This window comes from Myotis myotis, unplaced genomic scaffold (genome assembly GCF_014108235.1).
Source record: "Myotis myotis isolate mMyoMyo1 unplaced genomic scaffold, mMyoMyo1.p scaffold_m19_p_1, whole genome shotgun sequence".
Taxonomy (NCBI): Eukaryota; Metazoa; Chordata; class Mammalia; order Chiroptera; family Vespertilionidae; genus Myotis; species Myotis myotis.
Genome location: NW_023416313.1, coordinates 159554350 through 159581884, shown reverse-complemented (window position 1 = coordinate 159581884; position 27535 = coordinate 159554350). Strand labels below are relative to the sequence as shown.

The 27535-nt window shown below is 42.7% G+C and overlaps 1 protein-coding gene and 1 pseudogene across 2 annotated transcripts in view; one reads left to right on the top strand and one right to left on the bottom strand.

Moving 5' to 3' along the window:
• The window catches only part of INO80 (INO80 complex ATPase subunit), a 165639-nt gene that overhangs the window by 22783 nt on the left and 115321 nt on the right, over window positions 1-27535 (top strand). For both annotated transcript variants that reach the window (XM_036297761.1, XM_036297752.1), the window contains exons 2-7: window positions 10042-10227; window positions 10462-10631; window positions 10723-10790; window positions 14536-14724; window positions 21175-21295; window positions 22378-22592. In XM_036297761.1, the coding sequence (XP_036153654.1) occupies window positions 10085-10227; window positions 10462-10631; window positions 10723-10790; window positions 14536-14724; window positions 21175-21295; window positions 22378-22592 (906 nt within the window). In that variant the 5' untranslated portion in view covers window positions 10042-10084. The remainder of the gene's footprint in view (window positions 1-10041; window positions 10228-10461; window positions 10632-10722; window positions 10791-14535; window positions 14725-21174; window positions 21296-22377; window positions 22593-27535) is intronic.
• Window positions 15290-15968, bottom strand: LOC118650039 (annotated as a pseudogene).

The following is a 27535-nucleotide window of genomic DNA, read 5'->3' as shown; positions in this document are numbered from 1 at the left end:
GTCCCCACTGGGGTACCTGGCCAGTCTGGGTGAGGGGCTGAGGGCCGTTTTCAGGCTGGCCGGCGACTGAAGCTCCCAGCCTCTCCTTTTTTTCTTTCTTTTTTTTTTAATTCTGGGATTTATTTACCTTCTATAATTGAAACTTGGTTGCCGTCACTGGAGCTGAGAGCCACTCCTGCTCCCTCCAGCTCTGAGGCCACAGCCTGCTGAAAGCAGGTATCTGGGGTTTGTTTAGCTTCTATAATGGAAACTTTGTTGCCGTCACTGGAGCTAAGAGCCGGCTCCAGCTCCGTGGCCACGGCTGGCTGAAAGCAGGTATCTGGGGTTTGTTTAGCTTCTATAATTGAAACTTTGTTGCTTTCAGAGCTCAGAGCCAGGCTGCAGCAGGCGGGGAACCTTGGCTTCCTCCATCACTGGAGCAAACAAGCTTCCTGCTTGCTTCAGCTGCATGGCTGCCGGGCGCCATCTTGGTTGGGTTAATTTGCATATCGTGCTGATTAGCCAATGGGGGGGGGCGTAGCGAAGGTATGGTTAATTACCATGTTTGTCTATTATTAGATAGGATATACACACACACGTGTGTGTGTGTGTGTGTGTGTGTGTGTGTGTGTGTGTGTGTGTATATATATATATATGACTTCAGAGATGAATGGAGAGGGAGGGAGAGATAGAAACATTAATGATGAGAGAGAATCTTGATTAGCCACTCCATGCACACCCTCCTCCAGGGTTCGGAGCTTGCAACCTGGGCAGTGTGCCCCAACCCAGAATCAAACTTGATGCTCAACCAATGAGTCTCCATGTATTTGAATGTTTTTCAGGTGTTTTTTTTTTATTGTAATTGACAGCAAGTTTTATAACATTGTGGTCAGAGAAGATGTTTTATGTGATTTCAGTCTTCTTGAATTTATAAACTTATTTGGTGTCCTAGCATGTGGTTTATTTTTGTTTGTTTGTTTGTTTATCTTTGAGAATGTCCCATGTGCATTTGAGTAGAATGTATATTCTGCTGCTTTGGGATGTAATGTTCCGTAAATATAAATTAAACCCATCTGACCCAGTGTGTCATTTAAGGTTACTATTGCCTTGTTCACTTTTTAATTTTTTTTGCTGATAAAAAAGGTATTTATTTATTTATTTATTTATTTTAATATATTTTTATTGATTTCAGAGAGGAAGGGAAAGGGAGAGATAGAAACATCAATGATGATGCCGATACCGATTTGACTCAGTGGATAGAGCGTCGGCCTGCGGACTGAAAGGTCCCAGGTTCGATTCCGGTCAAGGGCATGTGCCTGGGTGCGGGCACATCCCCAGTGGATGGTGTGCAGGAGGCAACTGATCAATGTTTCTCTCTCATCGATGTTTCTGACTCTCTGTCTCTCTCCCTTCTTCTCTGTAAAAACTCAATAAAATATATTTTAAAAAAAGAAAAAAAAAGAAACATCAATGATGAGAATCATCGATTGGCTGCCTTCTGCATGCCCTCTACTGGGGATGGAGCCCGCAAACAAGGCATATGTCCTTGACTGGAATAGAACCCGGGACCCTTTAGTCCTCAGGCTGATGGCTGTATCCACTGAGCCAAACCAGCTAGGGCAAAATGTTTTTTTGTTTTTTTTTAATTGTTTTATTGCTTGAAATATTACAAAGTATTACATATGCCTCCTTTTTTTCCCGCCCTTAACAATCTCCCGACCTCCCCTACCCCCCAGTGTCTTATGTCCATTGGTTATGCTTATATGCATGCATATAAGTCCTTCGGTTGATCTCTTATCCCCCCCTCCCCCCTGCCCCTCAACCCTCCCCGGCTTTCCCGCTATAGTTTGACAGTTTGAGGCAGCTCTGCCTCTGTATCTATTTTTGTTCATAAGTTTATAATGGTCTTTATTATCCATGAGTGAGTGAGATCATGTGGTGTTTTTCCTTCATTGACTAGCTTATTTCATTTAGCATAATGCTCTCTAGTTCCATCCATGCCATTGCAAATGGGAAGAGTTCCTTCTTTTTTACAGCGGCATAGTATTCCATCCTGTAGATGTACCACAGTTTTCTAATCCATTCATCTACTGATGGGCACTTAGGCTGTTTCCAGATCTTAGCTATGGTGAATTGTGCTGCTATGACATAGGGGTGCATATATCCTTTCTGATTGGTGTTTCTGGTTTCTTGGAATATATTCCTAGAAGTGAGATCACAGGGTCAAATGGGAGTTCCATTTTTAGTTTTTTGAGGAAACTCCATACTGTCTTCCATAGTGGCTGCACCAGTCTGCATTCCCACCAGCAGTGCATGAGTGTTCCTTTTTCTCAACATCCTCTCTAGCACTGGTCGTCTGTTGATTTGTTGATGATAGCCAGTCTGACAGGTGTGAGATGGTACCTCATTGTTGTTTTGATTTGCATCTCTTGGATAATTAGTGACTTTGAGCATGTTTTCATATGTCTCTTGGCTTTCTGAATGTCCTCTTTTGAAAGGTGTCTATTTAGATCCTTTGCCCATTTTTTGATTGGATTGTTTATCTTCCTTTTGTTAAGTTGTATGAGTTCCCTATAAATTTTGGAGATTAGGCCCTTATCAGATATAACATTGGCAAATATGTTTTCCCACCCAGTGGGCTTTCTTGTTGTTTTGTTGATGGTTTCTTTTGCTGTGCAAAAGCTTTTTATTTTGATGTAGTCCCATTTGTTCATTTTCTCTTTAGTTTCCAATGCCCTAGGAGCTGTATCGGTGAAGAAATTGCTTCGGCATATGTCTGAGATTTTGTTGCCTTTGGATTCTTCTAGTATTTTTATGGTTTCCCATCGTACATTGAAGTCCTTTATCCATTTTGAGTTTATTTTTGTGTCTGGTGTAAGTTAGTGGTCTAGTTTCATTTTCTTGCATGTATCCATCCAATTTTCCCAACACCATTTATTGAAGAGACTGTCTTGACTCCATTGTATGTTCTTGCCTCTTTTGTCAAATATTAATTGAGCATATTGGTTCGGGCCGATTTCTGGGCTCTCTATTCTATTCCATTGATCTATATGTCTGTTCTCGTGCCAGTACCAGGCAGTTTTGAGAACAGTGGCTTTGTAATACAGCTTGATATCTGGTATTGAGATCCCACCTACTTTGTTCTTTCTCAGGATCACTGCAGCTATTTGGGGCCTTTTTTTATTCCAGATGAATTTTTGGATTGTTCATTCTAGGCCTGTGAAATATGCCGTTGGTATTTTAATGGGAAGTGCATTGAATTTATAGATTGCTTTGGGTAGTATGGACATTTTAATGATGTTGATTCTACCAATCCATGAACATGGTATGTTCTTCCATCTGTTTATGTCTTCCTCTATCTCTTTTTTCAATGTCCTGTAGTTTTCTGAGTAGAGGTCTTTTACCTCCTTAGTTAAGTTTATTCCTAGGTAGCTTAATTTTTTTGGTGCGATGGTAAATGGGGTTGTTTTTTTAATGTCTTTTTCTGTAAGTTCACTATTGGTGTATAGAAATGCCATAGATTTCTTGGCGTTAATTTTGTATCCTGCTACATTGCCAAATTCATTTATTAAGTCTAATAGGTTTTTGATGGAGTCTTTAGGGTTTTTTATGTATAATATCATGTCATCTGCAAATAAGGACAGTTTTACTACTTCTTTTCCAATTTGGATGCCTTTTATTTCTTCTTCTTGCCTAATTGCAATGGCTAACACTTCCAGTACTATGTTGAACAGGAGTGGTGAGAGGAGGCATCCCTGTCTTGTTCCTGTTCTTAGGGGAAATGGTGTTAGTTTTTGTCCATTGAGTATGATGTTGGCTGTGGGTTTGTCATATATGGCTTTTATTATGTTGAGGTATGATCCTTCAATTCCCACCTTGCTGAGAGTTTTTATCAAAAATGGGTGTTGGATTTTGTCAAATGCTTTTTCTGCATCATTTGATATGACTATTTGGTTTTTTTCTTTCGATTTGTTTATGTGATGTATCACGTTCATTGATTTTTGGATATTGTACCATCCCTGCATCCCTGGGAGAAATCCTACTTGGCCATGGTGTCTGATCTTTCTGATGTACTGCTGGATCCGATATGCTAAGATTTTGTTGAGGATTTTGGCATCTATGTTCATGAGGGATATTGGCCTGTAATTCTCCTTCATTATATTGTCTTTATCTGGTTTTGTATTAGGGTGATGCTGGCTTCATAGAATGAGCTTGGAAGTGTTCCTTCCTCTTGGATTTTTTGTAGTAGTCTGAGGAGGATAGGTTTTAGTTCTTCCTTGAATGTTTGGTAAAACTCCCCTGGGAAGCCGTCTGGTCCTGGGCTTTTGTTTGCTGGAAGATGACTGCTTCAATTTCTTCCATAGTTATTGGCCTGTTGAGATTTTTAGATTCTTCCTGATTGAGTTTTGGAATGTTGTGTTTTTTAGGACTATGTCCATTTTCTCCAGGTTGTCTAATTTGTTGGAGTAGAGTTGTCCATAGTATTGTTTAACAATCATTTGTATTTCTGTGGGGTCTATTGTTATTTCGCCTCTATCATTTCTGATTTTATTTGGGTCCTCTCTCTTTGCTTCTTGGTGAGTCTGGCTAGAGGTTCATCAATCTTGTTTATCCTTTCAAAGAACCAGCTCTTGGTTTCATTGATTTTATGTATTGTTTTTTTGGTCTCTATGTCATTTATTTCTGCTCTAATCTTTATTATCTCCTTCCTCTGCTCACTCTGGGCTTTTCTTGTTGCTCTCTTTCTAATTCTTTGAGTTGTAGAGTTAGATGATTTACTGTCATTTTTTCTTGTTTTTTGAGATAGGCCTGTAGAACTATAAACTTCCCTCTCAGGATTGCTTTCATTGTGTCCCACAGGTTTTGGATTGTTGTCTTTTCATTGTCATTAATTTCCAGGATGTTTTTAATTTCTTCTTAGATCTCATTGGTAACCCAATCAATATTTAATAACATGCTATTCAGCTTCCAAGTGTTTGAGTATTTTGGGTTGTTTTTATTGTAGTTTATTTCTAATATGCCATCGTGGTCTGAGAAGATGCTTGGTATGATTTCAATCTTCTTGAATTTGGGGAGACTTTGTTTGTGACCCAATATGTGGTCTATTTTTGAATATGTCCCATGAGCCCTTGAGAAGAATCTGTATTCCGTGGCTTTGAGGTGAAGTGTTCTGAAGATGTCAATTAAGTCCATCTATTGTAGTGGTCATTTAGGATTGCTGTTTCTTTGCTGATTGTTTGTCTAGAGGATTTATCCAGTAATGTCAGTGGTGTATTAAAGTCCCCTACTACAATTATATTGTTGTTGATCTCTCCTTTGATATCTTCCAGGAGTTTTTTTATGTATGTGGGTGCTCCTGCATTGGGTGCATATATGTTTATCAGGGTTATATCTTGTTGTATTGATCCCTTTAGTATTATGAAGTGGCCTTCCTTATCTCTTGTTATGGCCTTTACTTTGAGGTCTATTTTTTCCGAAGACAAAATAAGTATTGCTACCCCAGCTTATTTTTCATTTCCATTTGCCTGAAAGATATTTTTCCATCCCTTCACTTTCAGTCTGTGTGAATCCCTTCTTCTGAGGTGGGTCATGTAGACAGCAAATGTATCGGTCATGTTTTTTTATCCATTCAGCCACTTGATGTGTTTTGGTTGGAGCATTTAGTCCGTTTACGTTTAAAGTTATTATTGAAAGGTACTTGTTTGTAGCCATTTCTTTTTTTGTGTGGCTGTGTTCTTTCTGAGCTTTTTATTTCTTCTTTTTACACTAGTCCCTTTAGCATTTCTTGCATTGCTGGCTTGGTGGTGATAAACTCCCTTAGCCTCTTTTTGTCTGTGAAGCTTCTTATTTCCCCTTCAATTTTGAATGATAGCCTTGCTGGATAGATTATTCTTGGGTTCAGTCCTATGCTTTGCATCACTTTGTAAATTTCTGTCCATTCTTTTCTGGCCTGATGTGTTACTGTTGAGAAATCATTTGATAATCTAATGGGAGATCCCTTGAATGTAACTTTCCGTCTCTCTCTTGCAGCCTTTAAGATTCTCTCTTTGTCCTGAACATTTGCTGTGGTAATTATAATGTGTCTTGGTGGGTGTCTTTTCGGGTTTACCTTGTTTGGGACTGTGTGTGCTTGTGTGATTTTTTTTTCTCCCCACCTCTGGGAAGTTTTCTGATATTATTTCTTCAAATAGGTTTTCTAACCCTTGTTCCTAGTTCTGTTGTTCTGGCACCCCTATTATTCGTATGTTGTTTCGTTTCATGATGTCCCATAGCTCCCTTAGGCTCTCCTCCTGTCTTTTAATTTTTTTCTCCAATTGCTGTTCAGTTTGGGTGTGTTTTGTTTCCCTGTCTTCTAATTCGCTAATTCGGTCCTCCGCTTCTCCTAGTCTACTGTTGAAACTTTCCATGTTTTTTTTTTTTTTTATTACAGCTATATTACTCTTCATTTCTTCTTGGTTCTTACATAATTTATTGATTTTTTTCATGTGTTTCTTCTTGCTTCTTGCATAAGTTGTTGATTTTTTCCTCCATCCAGTTTATGCCCTCTAGGACCTTTAATCTGAATTCTTTTTCTGTCATGTTGCATGCCTCTGTATCACTTAGCTGCTTTTCTGGCGAGTCCTCCTTTTCTTTCCTTTGGGAGTCTCTTTGTCTACCGATGTTTGATTGTACCACCATATCTAGATGTTGAGTCGTTCAGTGGCTGCCCCTTGGGTGGCAGTGGCTCCTCGGGCTGCGGTTGCTCCTTGGGCAGTTGTGGTAGCAGCTGCTCCTCAGTTGGTAGCAGCTCTTCTGGTGGGTGCTGTTCACAGTTGTGGTGGCTCCTCTGGCTGGTGGGGGGAGGCTTCACACACAGCTGCTGTTCCTCGGACAGAGGATGTGGTGATCAGGAGGCTGCTGTTCAGTCCATGTTCACCAGGTCCACCACCAGGGCAGGTTCCTGCTCTTCTCAGCCCCGGGAACCATACTGATGGGGTGTGGCAGGTTAGGGTCCCCACTAAGCAGACTCCTTCCTGTCATGCTGTGGGATGACACCCTGTTGATGCAATGAGACAGGGCGGTGAGTCGCTTTGTTCACTTTTTATCTGGAAGATCTAGCTATTGATGTCAGTGGAGTGTTAAAATCCCCTACTATGACTGTATAGCTGTCAATCTCTCCCTCAATGTCTGCCAATATTTTCTTTATATATTAAGGTGCTCCAATGTTTGGTGCATATATGTTTACAAGGTTATGTCCTCTTGTTGAACTTATCCTTTTAGTATTACATGGTGACCTTCTTTGTCTCTTGTTATGGCCTTCTTTTGAAGGGAGGGGGAAAGAGAGAGAGAAACATCAATGAGAGAAAAGCATTTGTTGGCTGTTTCTTGCATGCCCCACACTGGGTATTGAACCTGCAACCTGGGCATGTACCCTGACCAGGAATTGAACCCGTGACCTCTTGATTCAGTGCTCAACTACTGAGCCACACTAGCCAGTCACAACTATATTCTTTTTTTTTCTTTTTTAATATATTTTATTGATTTTTTTTACAGAGGAAGGGAGAGGGATAGAGAGTTAGAAACATTGATGAGAGAGAAACATCGATCAGCTGCCTCATGCACACCTCCTAGTGGGAATGTGCCCGCAACTAAGGTACATGCCCTTGACCAGAATCGAACCTGGGACCCTTCAGTCCACAGGCTGACGCTGTATCCACTGAGCCAAACGGGTCAGGGCCCAACTATATTCTTTTTAAAAATTATTTTGGCCATTCTGGTTTGTTTGTGTTTCTATATAAATTTGAAGAATCAGCTGTCAATTTCTGGAAAAAAAAAAAAAAAAAAAAGCAGTAGACTGCTTAGATTTTGATAGGGATTTATTGAATCTATATATCCATTATAGGAGAATTTCTAACATTTCCATAAGTAGGAAGATTATATTAGGAAATTTAAAAAACTATAATAAAAAGAAGATAATACAAAATAAAGATACTGTAGTTTTGCCATTCCAGTGTGGCTCAGTGGTTGAGCATGGACTTATGAACACAGTTCCTTAAGACAGGCACATGCCCGGGTTGCGGGCTCAATTCCCAGTAGGGGGCGTGCAGGGGGCAGCTGATCGATGATTCTCTCTCATCGTTGATGCTTCTATCTCTCCCTCCCCTTATCTCTCTGAAATCAATAAAAATATATATATATATTTTTAAAATATACTAAGGTTTCTTTGAAAAGCATATACCTTAGTTTGTTGGATAATGAAGTTTATTTTTAAATTTATTATTGTTGAAAGTATTACAGATGTTCCCTTTTTTCCCCCATTGACCCTCCTCCATCCTACCCTTGCCCCCTCAGGCCTTCACCACATTGTCTGTGACAATGGTTTATGCATAGATTATGAACTTTTAAAACATTTACCATTATTGAGTACTCATTGTGTATCAGAGGATAATCTAATTGCTCTATATTATCTCATTATTTAATCCTGGCTCAACCTCTTAATTTTTTTTTCTATATATATTTTTTATTGATTAAGATATTACATATGTGTCCTTATCCCCACGCTACCCCCTAAACCCCCCCCTGCCCCGCTCATGCCCTCACCCCCCTGTTATCCGTGTCCATTGGTTAGCCTATATGCTTGCATATAAGTCCTTTGGTTGATCTTTCCCCCTTACCCCCACCCTCCCCTACCTTCCCTCCAAGGCCTGACAGTCCAATCAATGCCTCTCCGTCTCTGGGTCAGTCCTGTTCATCAGTTTATGTTGTTCATTATATTCCACAAATGAGTGAGATCATGTGTTTATCCTTCTCTGACTGGCTTATTTCACTTAGCATAATGCTCTCCAGTTGCATCCATGCTGTGGTAAATGGTAAGAGTTCCTTTTTCTTCTTCCTCTTCTTAAAGAATACCTTTCAGCATTTCATATAATGCTGGTTTGGTGGTGATGAACTCCTTTAGCTTTTTCTTATCTGTGAAGCTCTTTATCTGACCTTCAATTCTGAATGATAGCTTTGCTGGATAAAGTAATCTTGGTTGTAAGTTCTTGCTGTTCATCATTTTGAATATTTCTTGCCACTCTCTTCTGGCCTGCATGGTTTCTGTTGAGAAATCAGCTGACAGTCGTATGGGTACTCCCTTGTAGGTATCTGACTGTCTTTCTCTTGCTGCTTTTAAGATTCTCTCTTTGGCCTTTGCTCTTGGCATTTTAATTATGATGTGTCTTGGTGTGGTCCTCTTTGGATTCCTTTTGTTTGGGGTTCTCTGCGCTTCCTGGACTTGTAAGTCTATTTGTTTCACCAGATAGGGGAAGTTTTCTGTCATTATTTCTTTAAATAGGTTTTCAATATCTTGCCCTCTCTCTTCTTCTGGTACCCCTATAATTCTGATGTTGGTACGCTTGAAGTTGTCCCAGAGGCTATTTACACTATCTTCATATTTTTGGATTCTTTTTTCTTTTTTGGTTGGAAAATTGTTATAATGATTGTTTCTCTAATGAAGATATTCTGACTCTAACATTGTCTTTAACAACTTAAAGTAGCAAAGAGAATGCTCAGGCTATACTATGTTTCTTGTCCTCACTTTTATTCTTTTTGCTCCAGTTTTCTAAATCATTTCTAAATCTTGTACTTCGTGGCATGTTTACAAGGGATGTAAAATACTCTGCCAGTATATCTATTCTCTTGTAACACATCACACATATGTACAAATGTAAATATAAAATGAAAAAAGGGAGCAGCTGTTTGAAGGTGATGTGAGGTGTATAACAATGAGCTTGTGGCATAGATTTGGATTAGTGTTAGTAATTGTTCATTGTAGGGCACAGAGAAATGGGTATAAATTGTAAGGTATTGTTTCAAAGAAGTGTAGTGTGAATTTCTATCGTGACATGACATTTTTTTCTGTATTTTGATGTTCTCATCCTTTTAACTTCTGCCTTTGCATTAGAAGGCAGTGCCTATTGTGAGCTTCATAATGATCTTCCTATAGACAAGGTTTGATTTCTTTTGACATTTATAAAAAGCAGTTATGATAACAGGACAATAATAGTATTTCATTTTTCACTACTTATCTCCATTCTACAGCCGTGCAGTCAGAGACCCTTGTGCATGAAGACAGATTTGTTCTATGGCCTCGGAGTTGGGTGCCGGGGACGATGGCGGCTGCACTGAGCTGGCAAAGCCCCTCTATCTTCAGTACCTGGAGAGGGCCCTTCGATTGGACCATTTCCTGCGACAGACATCAGCCATCTTCAACAGGAATATTTCTAGGTATGTTCATCCATCTTTCCTCTGTGATGTTTAGTCATATTTCTGATTCGCAGATTTTAGGGTTAAAATACTTCATGATTTTTAGCATCATGTTTGATATATTTGCTGTCAAATAAAACAGTGAAGTTTTTCAAATGATCCATTTCTCCTATAAAATGTTCAGCCTACTAACCATAAATTATAATATTTTGCTGGGTCAGCCCTGATTGTGTATTCACCATTCTTAATTTCTAGTGATGAAAGTGAAGATGGACTGGATGACAGTAATCCTTTATTGCCCCAATCTGGGGATCCCTTAATACAAGTTAAGGAAGAACCTCCAAATTCATTGCTTGGTGAAACTTCTGGAGCAAGCAGTTCTGGAATGTTAAACACGTACTCATTGAATGGAGTTCTACAGTCAGGTCAGTGTGGTGTGAGATCCGTCTTGGGACTATCAGTTCTTCTGGGGTAGTCATCCTTTGATTTTATTATTCTTTATGTTTCTTTACACAGAATCAAAAGCTGACAAAGGGAATTTATATAATTTCTCTAAGTTGAAGAAAAGCAGGAAGTGGCTAAAGGTAAGAGAAGACAGAATGTTTAGAATTCAAATAACCTACTAACAGTAAGTAAAAGGGAAAGATATTGATGCATTCTGGCACATTGGCAGAAATTTTTATAGACATGAGTCTTTTTTCTGGGTGTGGTTTTTTTGAAGAGATTATAGACAAGAATCTAGAAGAATGAAGTTTGTTTTAGTAAACATTATTGAGTACAAATATCTCTCTATATAAGAGGCTAATATGCTAAGTGTCCCCTTGGGAGTTCGACTGGGAGACCAGGAGTTCAAGCTTTTGCTATGACGTGTGCTGACCACCAGGGGGCAGATGCTCTGACTGGTAGGTTAGCTTGCTGCTGGGGTCCGGTTGATTGGGACTGAGCGAGTTGGGCCGGACATGCTCTGGAGCCCTCCTGCAGTCTCTCCCTGGCTGGCCAACCTCCCGTATCCTTCCCCTACCCCGATTGTGGGTGGGTGGGTGGGTGGGAGGTAATTAATCAAAGACCATCCTATATAATAAAAGGTTAATATGTAAATAGACCGAATGGCAGAATGACCGGTTGCTATGATGCACACTGACCACCAGGGGGCAGACGCTCAACGCAGGAGCTGCCCCCTGGTGGTCAGTGCACTCCCACAGCAGGCGCGCAGCTCAGCCAGAAGCCTGGCTCACGGCTGTTAAGTGCAGCCACGGTGGCGGGAGTATCTCCCACCTCCATGACAGCACTAAGTATGTCCAACTGCCATTAGTCGAACATCCCCCGAGGGCTCCTGGACTGCCAGAGGGCATAGGCCAGGCTGAGGGACCCCCCCCCAACCCCCGCAAGTGCACGAATTTTGTGCACCGGGCCTCTAGTATTAGATAAGATCCTTGCCCTCACTGGCTCATATTGTAATTGGGACATTCAATCTACTTTCATCTGTTCTTGAGTAGTTTATTCACTCACCAAATGCTGATTAAGTACATCCTATGTGCCAGATACTGTTGTTCGTAGACAGGATTCCTGCCCTTGTGGAGCTTACATTCTAATGGAGGGAGGCAGTGAGTAAGCCTGTAAACAAATAAATAAATACGGCTTTAAAGAAGTAACATTTTAACAATTTCTGAATGATCAGAGAGAACTGTGTGAAGGTTTAAGATGTGAGCATTTCAATCAGAAGGAATAACTGCAAAAGTTCTGAGAAATAAAGCAACTCAGTATGTTTGAGGGAGAAAGAAAATTCCTATACCTGGAGGACAGTGAATAAGTGGATGGTAGAAGATGAGGTTAGAGAACCTGATCACTTAGGGTCTTTGTACACCATGTCAAGGAATTTGTATTTTACTCTAGTTACAGTAGTAAGTTATTGGAGTCTTTATAAGCAAGAGAGTGGTTCAGTATGGTTAAGATGCTTACAAGATTACTGTCAAACTGAGTTACGGATAGCATTTCTTCTATTGAAACTAATTTTTCTCTATTTCATACTTTTCTTGTGAAGAATGGAAAGTAACTTAAAGGTATTCTTTTATTATTATCATTAGGCCCTTTTAAAAACTCACATGCAAAAGTCCAGATTGCGTCAGCTCAGTGAGGCTGTAAGCTGTTGGGAATTCAGAAATCTTTGTTTAGCCATCACATATTTTTTAAAATATTTTTATTGATTTTTGAGAGGAAGGGAGAGGGAGAGAGAGATACAAACATCAATGATGACAGAGAATCATTGATTGGCTGCCTCCTGCACGCCCCCTACTGGGGATCGAGCCCACAACCCAGGCATGTGCCCTGGACTGGAATTGAACCTGGGATCCTTCAGTCCGCAGGCTTACGCTCTATCCACTGAGCCAAACTGGCTAGGGCTAGCCATCACATTTTTAAAAATCAAGATAAAATTCACATGCCATAAAATCTACCCCTTTAAAGTATGATTTAGTCATTTCTGGTATATTCATAAAATTGTGTGCATCAATCATCACTGTCTAATAACAGAATATTTTCATCACTCCAGAAAGAAACCTCTGTACTCATTAGCAGTCTCTTCCCATTCTCTACATACTCAGCCTCTGGCAAACACTAATCTGTTTTCTGTCTGTAAGGATTTGCCTCTTCTGGGCATTTCATATAAACAGAATATCATATAATATGTTGCCTTTTGTGTCTGGCTTCTCTTACTTAGCATAACATTTTCAAACTTCATTCATGTTGTAGCACATATCAGTACTTTATTCCTTTTTATTGATGAATAATATTTGATTATCTGTATAATACTACATTTTGTTTATCCATTCATGAATGAATTTGGGGATTGTTTCTTTATTAGCCATCACAGCTTGCCTTCTATATTCTTTTATATCCTACTAGAGGCCCGGTGCATGGATTCGTGCACCGGTGGGGTCTCTCGGCCTGGCCTGCAGGGATGGGGCCGAAACTGGCTCTCTGACATCCCCTGAGGGATCCCAGATTGCGAGAGGGCGGTTCTTCAGTGATGCACCCCAGAATCGGGCTCCCTCCTCTCTTCTCTCAATATTATGTCATTTGCTGTATCTGTCTTGCTTCTTTCATCTAACTTTACCCTAAGTTTGGAGGTAACTGATGACTTGTGGGCATTTAGCTGCAAAATGCTATTAGCAAACAGGATTTACTAAGCCTGGAATATAGTCGGCCTAGGGCGGACCCTGCTTAATGTCAGGCTCCCGCCCAGGCCCCTCCGCCCAGGCGGAGTCCTGTGGCGGTGGGAACCTCCTTCCCACCTGAGCTGCTCCTTCACTTTCTTCTTTCCCTAGAGGTTGCCTGCTGGCGCTACTGTCCACCTGAAGGAGGGAAGCTGCGGCCGGTTTCCCAGCTGAGTGTGGTAGCAGGAAAATTCACTGCCTCCACTGGAAATTGATATTAAACGGGTGGGCCAGCATGGGCTTTAGATGTTGGGGCTGCAGCCAATAGGTCCTGCACGTCTCATCATTTACCTAATTGAGTTGAAAAGTTTCTGTAAGGGCCAGACCCACGACCTCTGCAATGGGCTAGAGGCCTGGTGGGAAGCCAATGGGCTAGAGGCCCGGTGCACGGATTCGTGCACTGGTGGGTCCCTTGGTCTGGCCTGTGGGGATTGGGCTGAAATCAGCTCTCTGACATCCTCCGAGTGGTCCCGGATTGTGAGAGGGCGGTTCTTGGGTGACGCACCTTAGAATCAGGCTCCTTCCTCTCTGGTTCTGGGTCACCCGAGGACCGCAGCTACCAAGTCACTGCAGCTTGGAAGCTCCTGCATTGAGTGTCTGCTCCCTGTTGGTCAGTGTGCGTCATAGCTACCGGTCAGCTGGTGGGCCGGTCACTTAGGCTTTTATATATATAGATAGGTATTTTTTTGTTTTGTTTTTGCTTTGGTATTTGACATTTAGTTAAACTTATATATATAGTGCAAGTAGTTAGTAAAATCTAGCTTTGTTGATGTTTATAGCATTTCCCATGTTTTAGTGCTCTTTAACTTGTGTGTACTAGGTTTAATGGGTATCCTTTTGTTTTTCAGTTGGATTGGCAAAGAGTAGTATAAGGGAAACTGGAATGACTGCCCTCTAGCTGTTTTTGTCATTGTTTTAGGATCTGGAAAAAAATGCTTGTGTTGTCTTGGGGTGGTGAACACACAGTACAATATATACAGATGATGTACTACAGAATTGTACACTTGAAATCTATTAATTTTATTAGCCAATATCACTCCAGTAAATTCAATTAAAAAATTCTTGTATTGTAAAAGGAATTGTTTCAAAGCAGAAGTTCCATTTCTCCCTTTTTCAGAACATTCTGCTAAGTGATGAATCCAGTGAGGCAGATTCTCAGAGTGAAGACAATGATGAAGAAGAGGAAGAAGAGGAAGAAGAGGAGGAGGAGGAAGAACTGAATCTCAGCAGAGAAGAACTTCATAACATGCTGCGGCTGCACAAATATAAGAAACTTCACCAGAATAAATATAGTAAAGACAAGGAGGTAAGAGTTTCAGGAGACATTGCAGACCTTCATACTGGGTATTTACCCTCTGGGTTATATTCATTGAAGATATATATATATCTTTATTATTATTTTTTTCCCCACTCAAAACACCTTTAATGTAAAAACACCCAGCGTCAATACCAGCTCAAATCCAGATGTGTTTTAATCTCCCTGCCTGCTGACCTCAGAGTGCTCAACCTTTCAAGGATAGGGCCACTGTGAGAGGAGCACGGAGAATGGAAGCTGGAGGTGGGGGCTTACCCGAAGACTTGGACCCAAGTCCCATTTGTGGGGAGCCAGCTTGGAGTGCTTGGGGGGACGGGCAAGAACCTAGGACTGTCTTGGTTGCTGGTTGGCTCACTGGCCTCTCCTCAGCATCTTGAGGAACCATTACACAGGATCCCAGGTGGGGCTCAGTGTCCATGTGAGGCCACAGGGCCCTCAGCCCAGGGAAGGCAAGCACGCAGTCTGCCTTGGGCTCCAGAGGAGCAGCAGGTAGATTTCCAGGGTTGAGCAGGTCACAGCAGGGCAGACCGCCAGCAGGCCAACTGCCTGAGTAAGGTGGCTACAGTCCATTTGTCTGTCTCCCAGGGGCTGCTAGGTGGTAGGCTGGCTACTGTACCAGCCGGTACATCATGTATCTGCCTTGGTTTTGCTGGGCTGCATGATCTTCACTACCTGCCCCTGCTTTATCCCAGAGTAGTACGCACAGGGTCTCCAGCCTGGATCCTGGGCAGCTGGTTTTCTTGGTGTTTATATCTGGCCAGCAGCTCTGTCACCTCCTCCTTGGCCATGTCGACATGCTCTGGGACCAGCTTGTGCTCTGTGATGTTGATGAGCAGCTCCTGCTGCAGAAACAATTCCAGGATGTACTTGGGAGCCATGTCGACCAGGAACTGCTTGGTGGAGGGTGTCATGCCCTGCTGCACCACAATGAGGACTCGGGTGATTTTTCCCTTCTGCATGTGTTGTCAGTACACCTTGATGGTCTTGACCCCCGCCTTGGGCTCCTCTGGGAAAAAGACAAACATCTGGTCAATGGGGTCATCATTGTGGGCGACCAGCACCATGAGGTTCGTGTGCTGTGGCCATCCTTCACTTGACTTGTCCCCAAACTGGGCCGTGAACTCCTAGTGTCTGGTCCAGCTCATCCTGAGTCACCAGGTAGCCTAGGTCATGGCCAGCTGAATAATTGTCTTGCAAATCTTCCACAGCCAGTATGTCTCTTTCTCATCATCCATGCCTACTGCTGCTCACACTCACTGTGCCTGTGCTGGCCAAGATCCTTGTGACTGTGCCTCAAGATACATCATTTTAACTTTATATTTAGACTGGAGGCCCGGTGTATGGATTTGTTCACCGGTGGTGTCCCTTGGCCTGGCCTGCAGGAATCGGGCCTAAACCAGCTCTCCAACATCCCCCGAGGAGTCCTGGATTGCAAGAGGGTGCAGGCCAGGCCAAGGGACCCCACCAAGATTGGGGCTGAAGAGGGCTTCAGGGTGTGTCTGGCCTGTCTTGCCCAGTCCTGGTTGGGGGCCGTCTTGCCCAGTCCCGATCTAACTGATCGGGCAGGCCTTTCCGGGGAGGGTTCGCGGGAGGTTGGCCAGCCAGGGAGGGACCGTGGGAGGGATCTAGGGCGTGTCCAGCCCGCCTCACCCAGTCCCCATTGGCCGGACCCCAGCAGCAAGCTAACCTACCGGTCGGAGCATCTGCCCCCTGGTGGTCAGTGCTCATCATAGCGACTGGTCGAATGGTCGAACGAATGGTCAGACACTTAGCATATTAGGTTTTTATTATATAGAGTGGTGGTGGTGGTGGTTGTTACAGTGATACCTTTATTGAAATATATTTCACACACCAAAAAAATTCAGCCTTCTAAGGTACACAGTTCAGTGGTTTTTAGTATATTCATAGAGTTGTGTAACTATTATTACTATCTAATTTAGATTATTTTCTCACTCTGAAACAACTGTTTTCCTTAGCTGTTGCCCTCTCCCCATTGTCTCTATTCCTCTCAGTTCCAAGAAGTGATGAGTCCACCACTTGTCTCTATAAATGTGTGTATTCTAGATGTTTCATACAAATGGAAAAACATGTGTCCTTTGTATTAAGTGTCTCTTACTTAACATAATGTTTTCAAAGTTTATGTTGTAGGCATAAATCCATACTTTGCTTCTTTTTATTGCCAAATAATATTCCATTGTATGGACATATCGTATTTTATTTGCATCAGTTGATGAACTAATTGGATATTTTTTTCACTTTTTGGCTATTATGAATCATACCTACAATAGAGTTGTTTCCACTCTAAGCTGTTATGAGTGCTCCTGCCATGAACATTTGAGTTCAAGTTTTTGATATGGACATGTATTTTCATTTCTCTAGGGCAGTGGTCGGCAAACTGTGGCCCCTTGAGTATGGCTCTTCCACAAAATACCACGTGCGGGCACACGTACAGTGCGATTGAAACTTCATGGCCTCACTCAGGGGCCAAAGAGCCGCATGTGGCTTGCAAGCCACAGTTTGCCGACCATTGCTCTAGGGCAGGGGTCCTCAAACTACGGCCCGCAGGCCACATGCAAATACAAATATTGTATTTGTTCCCGTTTTGTTTTTTTACTTCAAAATAAGATATGTGCAGTGTGCATAGGAATTTGTTCATAGTTTTTTTTTAAACTATAGTCTGGCCCTCCAATGGTCTGAGGGATGTGAACTGGCCCCCTGTTTAAAAAGTTTAGGACCCTTGCTCTAGGGTATATATATCTAGGAATCACTGGGTCATAGGGGGATTTTATGCTTACCCTTTTAAGGAACTGCCAGATTATTTTCCAAAGTGACTACACCATTTTGAATTTATTGGGTTTTTGTTTGTTTGTTTTCAATACATTTGCTCCTTGGAAGTGTTTCTATCTTGAAAAAAACTTATCTTCTTCATATACTAACATTAGATTGATATAGTTTTGTTTTATTTTTTTAATATATTTTTATTGATTTCAGAGAGGAAGGAAGAGAGAGAGAGAGAAAGAGAGAGAGAGAAACACCAATGATGAGAGAGAATCATTGATTGACTGCCTCCTGCATGCCCCACACTGGGGTTTGAGCCTGTAACCCAGGCATGTGCCTTGAGTGATTCATAGGTCAGTGCTCAACCACTGAGCTATGCTAACTAGGCAAAGCCTTCTGATTTTTGACAGAAGTGTAGCACTTTGTACATAATGGTTAATAGCATATTTGAAGATCTAAAGATTTTACATCAGTTAGTTAAGGTCCAGAGTTAATTCAGAAAACTTTGGATAATATGCTAAAGGCAATAGCCTGTAGAAGTGATAAACAGATATCTGACTGTTTTGATTAAGATAAAGAGTTTCTCCTTAAGGTACAGTGTTAATGCACTTGGTGCTTGAAATATTTGTGGTTTATTAGTATTACTAGAGGCCCGGTACGCAAAACTTTGTGCACTCGGGGGCGTCCCTCAACCCGGCCTGTGCCCTCTCACAGTCTGGGTCCCCTCGGGGGATGTCCACTTGCCAGCGGGAAATAGCCCTAAGCTGCAGTCGGACATCCTTAGCGCTGCTGAGGAGGTGGGAGAGGCTCCCGCCACCACCACTGTACTGGTAGCCATCAGCCTGGCTTGTGGCTGAGCAGAGCTCCTCCTGTGGGAGCGCACTGACCACCAGAGGGCAGCTCCTGCATTGAGCGTCTACCCCTTGGTGGTCAGTGTGTGTCATAGTGACCAGTCATTCCCAGTCGTTCAGCTGTTAGGGTCAGTTTGCATATTACCCTTTTATTATATAAGATAGAGGCCTGGTGCACGGGTGGGGGCTGGCTGGTTTGCCCTGAAGGGTGTCTTGGATCAGGGTGGGGGTCCCGCTGGGGTGCCTGGCCAGCCTGGGTGAGACGGTGAGGGCCGTTTTCAAGCTGGCCACACCCCCTTCAGGGCGGGGTTCCCCACTGGGGTGCCTGGCCAGCCTGGGTGAGGGGCTGATGGCTGTTTGCAGGCTTGCCAAGCCCCCCAGCGGGGACCCTCATCCCATGGGGGTGCGGCCAGCCTGGGTGAGGGGCTGATGGCTGTTTGCAGGCTAGCCACACCCCCTTCAGGATGGGGGTCCCCACTGCGGTGCCTGGCCAGCCTAGGTGAGGGGCTGATGGCTATTTTCAGGCTGGTCACGCCCGTGGGCTAGAAGCAGGTATCTGGGATTTATTTTATCTTCTATAATTGAAACTTTGTAGCCTTGAGCAGAGCCCAGGTCTCCTGGGTTGCCCCTGGCAACCCAGGTTCCTAGCCCCTCCTTGAGCGGAGGCCACGCCGGTTGGAATCAGGTATCTGGGATTTATTTATCTTCTATAATTGAAACTTTGTAGCCTTGAACAGAGCTCAGGGCTGGCAGGGCAGGCGGGAAGCTTGGCTTCCTCCATTGCCAGGGGCAACGCAAGCCTCCTCTTCCCTCCAGCTCTGTGGCCGCCACCATCTTTGTAACGGAGTGAGGGAGTGATGGTTAATTTGCATATTACTCTTTTACTAGATAAGGTTATTATTATTTTAAATAAATTTTTATTGATTTCAGAGAGGCAGGGAGAGGGAGAGAGAGAGATGGAAACATCAATGATGAGAGATAACCATTGATCAGCTGCCTTCTGCATGCGCCCCCTGGGGATTGAGCCCACAACCATGGTGTGTGCCCTTGACCAGAATCGATCCCAAGACTCTTTAATCCGCAGGCTGACACTCTATTCACTGAGCCAAACCATCTAGGGCTATTTGTGGTTTTTTGAATTGAAAACATTCATATGGAAAAGTTCACTGGTTTTAAGTATACAGCTTGATGATTGCTCATTTAATTTTGACCTGTGACAGGTGACCTTGTAATAGTTCTCTTCTATTCTAGTTTCATTTCTTGGAAAACTCATTTGGCCATAATCCAGGAAAAGATTTGACATTGGACTACCTAATTTTAATTTATATTCATATTTATCCATTAGTAATAATTGTGATGGAATTAATGTGAGCTTTGGAGGTCAATTTAAATGAAATGTTTGAAAGTATTAACTACTCCCTGGAAAGCAAAAGGAATTATTCGTATGTTATAATTCTGGCAACATAGGCACTGTTCATAATATTGTCAGACTCCCTTAGTGGTAGATGAAGATAGAAAAGACTTGAAACAATGAAGAATTGGGATGGCTGGTGACTTTTTGGACCAAATATAAGACTGAAAGCTAGAATAGAGGGCATCAGAAACCTTGGAAAATCTGAGGATCTATTCGTAGTAGAAATACGGTTTATATCTTGTTGATGAATTCCAAGAGGAGATCTTTCTTCAAAGAATTCCTTGCCTCAAATACAAGGTAGAGCAAAAGTAGGTTTACAGTTATATATAGGCAAAGCACAGTTTATTCTTGTATTATTATTTATTGTATTATTCATGCACTGGTGGGGTCCCTCTGCCTCACCTGTGGGGATCGGGCTGAAATCGACTCTTTGATATCCCCTGAAGGGTCTCGGATTGCAAGAGGGTGGTTCTGGGGTGACGCTCCCCAGAATCGGGCTCCCGCCTCTCTGGTTCTGGTGCGTCATCTGAGAACGGCAGCTGCCACGTCACTGCAGCTTGACAGCTCCTGCATTGAGTGTCTGCCCCCTGGTGGTCAATGCGCATCATAGCTACTGGTCGGTGTATCTGCCCTCTGGTGGTCATTGCATGTGATAGCTATCGGTCAGATGGTCGAATGGTCGCTTAGGCTTTTATATATAGACTAGAGGCCTGTTGCATGAAGAGATTCGTGCAATAGGCCTTCCTTCCCCAAGCTGCCAGCAACGATTTTCCTCTGGTACCCGCTACCCAGGCCTTCGCTCCGGGTGCAGCGGAGAAGCTAAGCCTGAAGGCTTCTCCGCTCCGACCGCAGCAGAGAAGGCAAGCCTCTTCAGTCTTCAGTCATCTTCAGTCTTCAGTCATCTTGAGTCTTCATTCGGGTGGAGCCTTCAGTCTTCACTCCACGCCTGCATATGCAAATTATCTTTGCTGGGTTAATTTTCATATTCATCCTGATTGGCTGGTGGGCGTAGCGGAGCGACACCAATTTGCATGTTTCTCTTTTATTAGCATAGCTAATTGTGTTATTCATATGAACAAATGTAAACCTACTTTTGATCTACCTTGGATGTGTCAGAACTAAGTAAATATTCTGGTGGAGACTCAGAATCATGAAGAGTTTCGTCTCTGAAGTTATTTCCAGCAACTTGCGTGTCCTTGCCAATGAATCTATTTTGATTTGAAGTTTAGAAAATAATTCACTTTGATGTACTAAGTCTTTATTGGTCTCTTTGTGGGAAGAATACTATATTTAGGAGGTAGGGTTTTCTCGGGCTCAGCTTTCTGTAGTAGAGGTGACTTGAAGACTGTGCTGTAGGACATAGGTAGGCCTTTCTAAGAATCACTGTCTTTGCTTCAGTTGCAGCAATACCAGTACTACAGCGCAGGCCTGCTCTCCACATATGACCCTTTCTATGAGCAACAACGTCACCTACTTGGACCCAAAAAAAAGAAATTTAAAGAGGAAAAGAAACTTAAAGGTAAGCATATTGGCCTGCCTTCCACATTTACTCATTCTTTGTTTTAGGATTTTGTATGGCTTCCTGATGCATTTGGACTTTGAACATAATCCATGTAGAAATTTGGTTTATCTGAAATACACTAGTTTCCCCTGTCTAATTAGTTGTAAGTACTATTGACTTTATTTTGTATTTGATTTATGATCTTTTCTAGAATAATGAAGACATAAGAACTATGGATTCCTGGTTTATTCCAATTAGTTTATTCCTTTTTTCTTCTCTACCGTCTCCAAATGTTGAAAATGCTCTGGGAGTGGAAAAAGTTAGTTAATATGAAAAGTAACCTGAAGTGTTTGGAATAAGTTGTAATTGTTGCTATATGTAGTTATTTAAAACAGATTACCTCCTGATGATCTTATGTAGTATTTTTGCATGTTTGTCAGGAAATGTCCTTTCCTATCTTACTGAGCTATCAGCAGCTGGAAATCAGGAAGGAAATAGGAAGGGGATGCTAAATTATCTGTACAGACAGATTTTATTCCTCTTGAAGGTATGAACTCCACTCAGAAAGATTCTTTTCAGCCTTTTTCTCTTCTTTCTCCCACATCCTCCTTGTTTATCTCTGTTTTCTCATTCTTCACACCCTCCCCCTCTAATTAGGTTTCTGTTCCTTGTATAATTTCATCTTCACAAGTCTTAGCATCACATCAGTTAATGCATTTTTTCTTTCTCTATTATTTCTCTTTAGCTACCTTACATTGCTACCAAGTAGAAATGTTTTCTTCCTTTTGACCATTACCTGAGCCCATGATACTTCATAAACTTTCTTTCCTGTTGTTGGGTTCAAAAGAAAGTCAGTTTTTATGTTTTATTTTGTGTTTCTCTTTCATGTAAACAAAGGGAGTATCCAGTGTTCTTTTCCAAGGTAGTGAGATCTTCCTCTTGGAATATTCATGGCCTGAATAGATATACAGATAAACATTGCCAGCTTCCGGTAGAATGAGGAAAGAACCTTGAATTTTCTTAAAGTGATGAGGTTGTTTTGTTGCTGTCTCCTGGTGAAGGGAAGAAATGCAACCTCTGAAAGACTGTTTCTTTTGTAGCCAAGTTAAAAAAAGTGAAGAAAAAAAGGCGAAGGGATGAAGAACTTTCCTCTGAAGAATCCCCTCGTCGCCACCACCACCAGACCAAAGTCTTTGCCAAGTTCTCTCATGATGCACCTCCTCCTGGCATCAAGAAGAAGCACTTATCCATTGAACAGCTTAATGCTCGTCGCAGGAAAGTATGGCTCAGCATTGTGAAAAAGGAACTACCAAAGGTAAGTGAGTGCCTCCAGTGCAGGCGGTGGCGAGGATATTTTTTCTGCCTGCTCTTTAAAGAGGAGCTGTGAGAGCTAGATACCTTCACACTTCAGAAAGGAAACTGATTTGTTGAAATTGAAAGAATGCTGAGTAGTACTCTCTTCAGTTAACTGTTTTTCTAGAATTTGATCAGAATTCACAAGACAAATAATTGTGTGATGCTCCTTGACCTTGAGGAAGACACATAGTTTTATTACATATAGCAATAGAGATTGACAGCAAGTAGATAGGTGATAGTAGAGGAAATTAAAATGGTGGAGATGTTTCTTAGAGAATTTATAAACATTTGGCTGTTACTGAATAATACAGGCATTAAAAGAAAATGTGAATGATTCAAGAGAAACATGTATAAGCCTTCTTTTTAGTCTTCTAATAAGTGGTGCTGTAGAAGGTGGATGGGGGAAGTGGAGGAAAGTATAGGGGGAATAGATGGTGATAGAAGGAGACTTGACTTGGGGTGGAGAACACACACTATAGTGTACAAATGATGTATTATAGAATTGTGCTCCTGAAACCTGTATAATTTTGCTAACAAATATCACCCCAATAGACTAAATAAAAAAGAAAAAAAATAAGTGGTGCTGGGACAATGGGGTAGCCACTTAGAAAAAAATAAAATTAGATGTGTGTCTCAACACATGTACTCCAAATGGATTAGGGATCTCAATGTAATACAATGAAACCATCCAAATACTAGAAGAAAATGATTGCATTCCTATTTAACCTTTGTGTAGGAAAAGAGTTTCTAATTGTGACTCAGTATTCAGAAGCAATAAAAGAAAATATTGGTAAATTTGACTACATAGAATAAGTTTTTGCATGACAAAAGACAATTGGAAAACTGGTAGAGATTATTTACATTGTATACCATGGTCAAAGGATAATTATTGCTAACAATGAATAGCTATTAAAATTTGAGGGACAAAATGCCATAAATTGAGTAAACAAAGAAAGATACAGAAATACCCTCACCCTGGCTGCTGTGGCTTAGTTGGTTGAGTGTTGTCCTACACAACAAGGTCATGGGTTTGATTCCTGGTCAGGGTACATGCCCAGGTTGCAGGCTCAATTCCCAGGAGGAGTGCATATGGGCAGCAACTAATAAATGTTTCTCTCTCTCTCTCTCTCTCTCTCTCTCTCTCTCTCTCTTTTTCTTTCTTCCTCCCTCCCTCTTCTTTCCTCTCTCTGAAAATCAGTAAAACCATTTTTAAAAAATGGCCCTCAAACATAGTAAAAATGTTCAATAAGTCTCTCATAATTGGAGTAATACAAATTAAAATGAGACCTGTCACACAGGCAAAAATTTAAAAATATGACCACGCATTCTGTTAAGGAGGCTGTGGGGAAATAGGCACTCATACATGGCTACTAAGAATGCAAATTAGAGAAAACTGTTCTGGAGGTAAAGTTAGCAGTATCTAACAATCTACATATGCACTTATTTTTTGAACCAGTGCTTCCATTTTTAGGAATCTACCCTGAAGCTAAACCTTCAGCAGTGCAAAAACTTGTAAGCAAGGTTATTTGTTGCAGCATTATTTGTAATTGCAAAGTAAAGAAACAACCTAGATGTCCGTATGTGGGGCTTGAATTAAACACTGGTAGATCTACACAGTGGATTATTTTATTTTTTATTTTTTTAAAATATATTTTTATTGATTTCAGAGAGGAAGGGAGAGATAGAAACATCAATGATGAGAGAGAATCATTGATTAGCTGCCTCCTGCACGCCCCTTACTGGGGATCGAGCCCACAAATCTGCATGTGCCCTTGACTGGAATTGAACCTGGGACCCTTCAGTCCATAGGCTGACACTCTATCCCCTGAGCCAAATCAGCTAGGGCTACACAGTGGATTATTATGCTGCCGTTAAATGAAAGGGATGAGGATGTCCTCTCTGAACTGATATGAACAATTTCTAGGACATACTGTTAAGTGAAAAAAAGCAAAATGCAAACAAGCATTTAGACCATTTACCTTTCATATAAGAAAAAAAGGAACACAGAAAATGCCCCAAATCTACTCATTTGTGCAGAATGTAGGTGGAGAAGGATGTATATGTAGGTAAAAGGAATAAAAACAGGAACAAAAAATTAATTATATTAGAAACTAGAGGCCTGGTGCACAAAATTTGTGCACTGGAGGGGTCGGGGAAGGCGGTGTGTCCCTCAGCCTGGCATGTGCCCTCTCGCAGCCCGGGAGCCCTTGGGGATGTCCAACTGATGGCTTAGCGCGGCTGTGGATGCAGGAGAGGCTTCTGCCACTGCCACTGCGCTCGCCAGCCATGAGCCCAGCTTCTAGTCGAGAGGTGCTCTCCCTGTGGGAGCGCAGTGATTACCGGGGGGCAGCTCCTGCGTTGAGCATCTGCCCCCTGGTGGTCAGTGCATGTCCTAGCGACCAGTTGTTCCTCCGTTCAGTCTATTTGCATATTAGCCTTTTATTATATAGGATGAGTACTATGCTTAAGTTGCAGCAAGTGGGGAATTTAAAAACTCACCTAAGTAACAGGAGAACAGTATTTTGACTGAATATGTAAAGCTAAAAGACTAAAAGAGCAATACCTAAATGCCATAATTGACAAAGTAAAAGTATTTCTCAGGAAAATGAGGTAGCACTTTTAAAACTAATTTATTTACATAGTAGAGGCCCGGTGCATGAAATTCATGCATGGGCATGGGGGGGGTGGTCCCTCAGCCCAGCCTGCACCCTCTCCAATCCGGGATCCCTCGGGGGATGTCTGACTGCCTTTCACAATCCGGGACCGCTGGCTCCTAACCACTCACCTGCCTGCCTGCCTGATCGCCCCTAACCCCTCAGCCTGCCTGCCTGATTGCCCCAAACTGCTCCCCTGCTGGCCTGTTCGCCCCTAACCGCCTCGGCCTCACCCTGCACCTGGGACCCAGGATTCCCTCCTCCAGCCAGTTGCAGGCACCTGGTACCCGGGCTTCCCTCCTTCTGGTTGGCTTTGCCCGGGCTGGCTGCAGCCACGGGATTGTGTGCGGGCAGCTTTGCCTGGGCCACAGCCGCAGGCATCTGGGACCATGGGGCGGGCGGCTTATCCCTCTCCCAGGCCGCAGGTGCAGCCGCTGGAGCCCGGGACTGTGGGGACTGTGGGGCGTGCGGATTATCCCTCTCCCAGGCCGCAGGTGCAGGCACAGACGCTGGAGCCCGGGACCGCGGGGTGTGCAGCTTGTCCCTTTTCTGGACTGCAGGCACAGCAGCTGGCGCCTAGGACTGCGGGGCGGATGGCTTGTCCCGCTCCTGGGCTGCAACCCCAGGCTCTAGCACCCGGGACTGCGGTGCGGGTGGCTTGTCCTTCTCCTGGGCCACAGCCTGGCTGGTCCCCATTCCTTAATCGCAAGCTCATTTGTGCCTGGCTGGTCCCCATTCCTCTCTCCCCCAGTGTTGAGTGTCTGAGCCATTAGGGTGTGAGGGTGTGACTACCATTTTCATATTAGCTCTTTATTATATAGGAGTATTAGGATTGAACAAATAAATACATTGTAGGTGAGAGCCAGTTTATCACTGTTGAAAAAAGAAGTTGTAAGTAAGAAAAAGAGAGGGGGAAAGCTAAAATGAAGCCTGTTAAGTTTGATTGGAATCAGAGATATTAGTATAAATTCATGTTATTTCATATATATATAGATACAGATATAGATATATTTAGAAATATATTTGGCTGGATATGCAGGGATTAGTATGCATTTTTTCCTCCACCTCTGTTTGTTGAAAGGGCCTAGTAGCAGTGACACTCAGTAACAGTGAGTATATCTAGCACTCAGACCTTGATTTCTAAACACCTTTTATCCTACATAATAAAAGGTTAATATGCAAATCAACCGAATGGCAGAACAACCAGTTGCTATGACGCTCACGGACCGCCAGGAGGCAGACGCTCAACACAGGAGCTGCCCCCTGGTGGTCAGTGCGCTCCCACAGGGGCAGCACTGCTCAGCCAGAAAGCCCAGAAGCCCAGAAGCTGGGCTCACGGCTGGTGAGCGCAGCGGTGGTGGTGGGAGCTTCTCCCAGACCTCTGCGGCAGCGCTAAGGATGTCCAACTGCTGGCTTAAGTGGGCCTAAGCCATCTGTCAGACATCCCCCGAGGGCTCCTGGACTGCTAGAAGGTGCAGGCCGGGCTGAGGGACATCGCCCTCCCCCAGTGCACGAATCTCGTGCACGAGGCCTCTAATTCTCGGAACTAGGGCTCCTAGTTCCTAGAGGAGTAGTTTATTCCAGAACTTGCCAGAGAAAATATAAGGTGAGCCTTAAACATCTTGTGGTATCAGAAAATAGGGAAGTAATTGAAAAAAGATGGAGGAGCAGGGCAGGGGTGGGGGGGAGCTTGTCAGGAGAACATAGCAACCAACCTGAAGCGGGTGGCCATTGTTAGAGTAATTTGAACAACAAAATATATAGTAATAATTCTGAATTTTAACTCCTAGAATAAAGACATATTTATGAATTCATACTCTTGTAAAAAAATGAATAAGCAAAAAGGTAAGGTAGAAGGAACAACTCTTCCTTACAGTAGAATTTCAACAAATATGTATAGAAGGAAGGAAATAGAGAACCATTACACAAACACTACAGTAATAATTGTTGCAGATTGGAACCATTGATGAATGCTAAAATTAGAGGGCAGCCTGGCCACTGTCACTTAGTGGTGAGTGTTGACCTATGAACCAGGAAGTCACAGCTCCATTCCTGGCCAGGGCACATGCCCAGGTTGCGGGCTAGGTCCCCAGTGGGGGGCATGCAGGAGGCAGCTGATCAATGATTCTCTTTCATTATTATTGTTTCTATCTCTCCCTCTCCCTTTCTTTCTTTGAAATCAATAAAAATATATCTTAAAAAAATTTAGAGGGCAAAAGTTAGAGGAGAAACAACTTGCATAGATTCA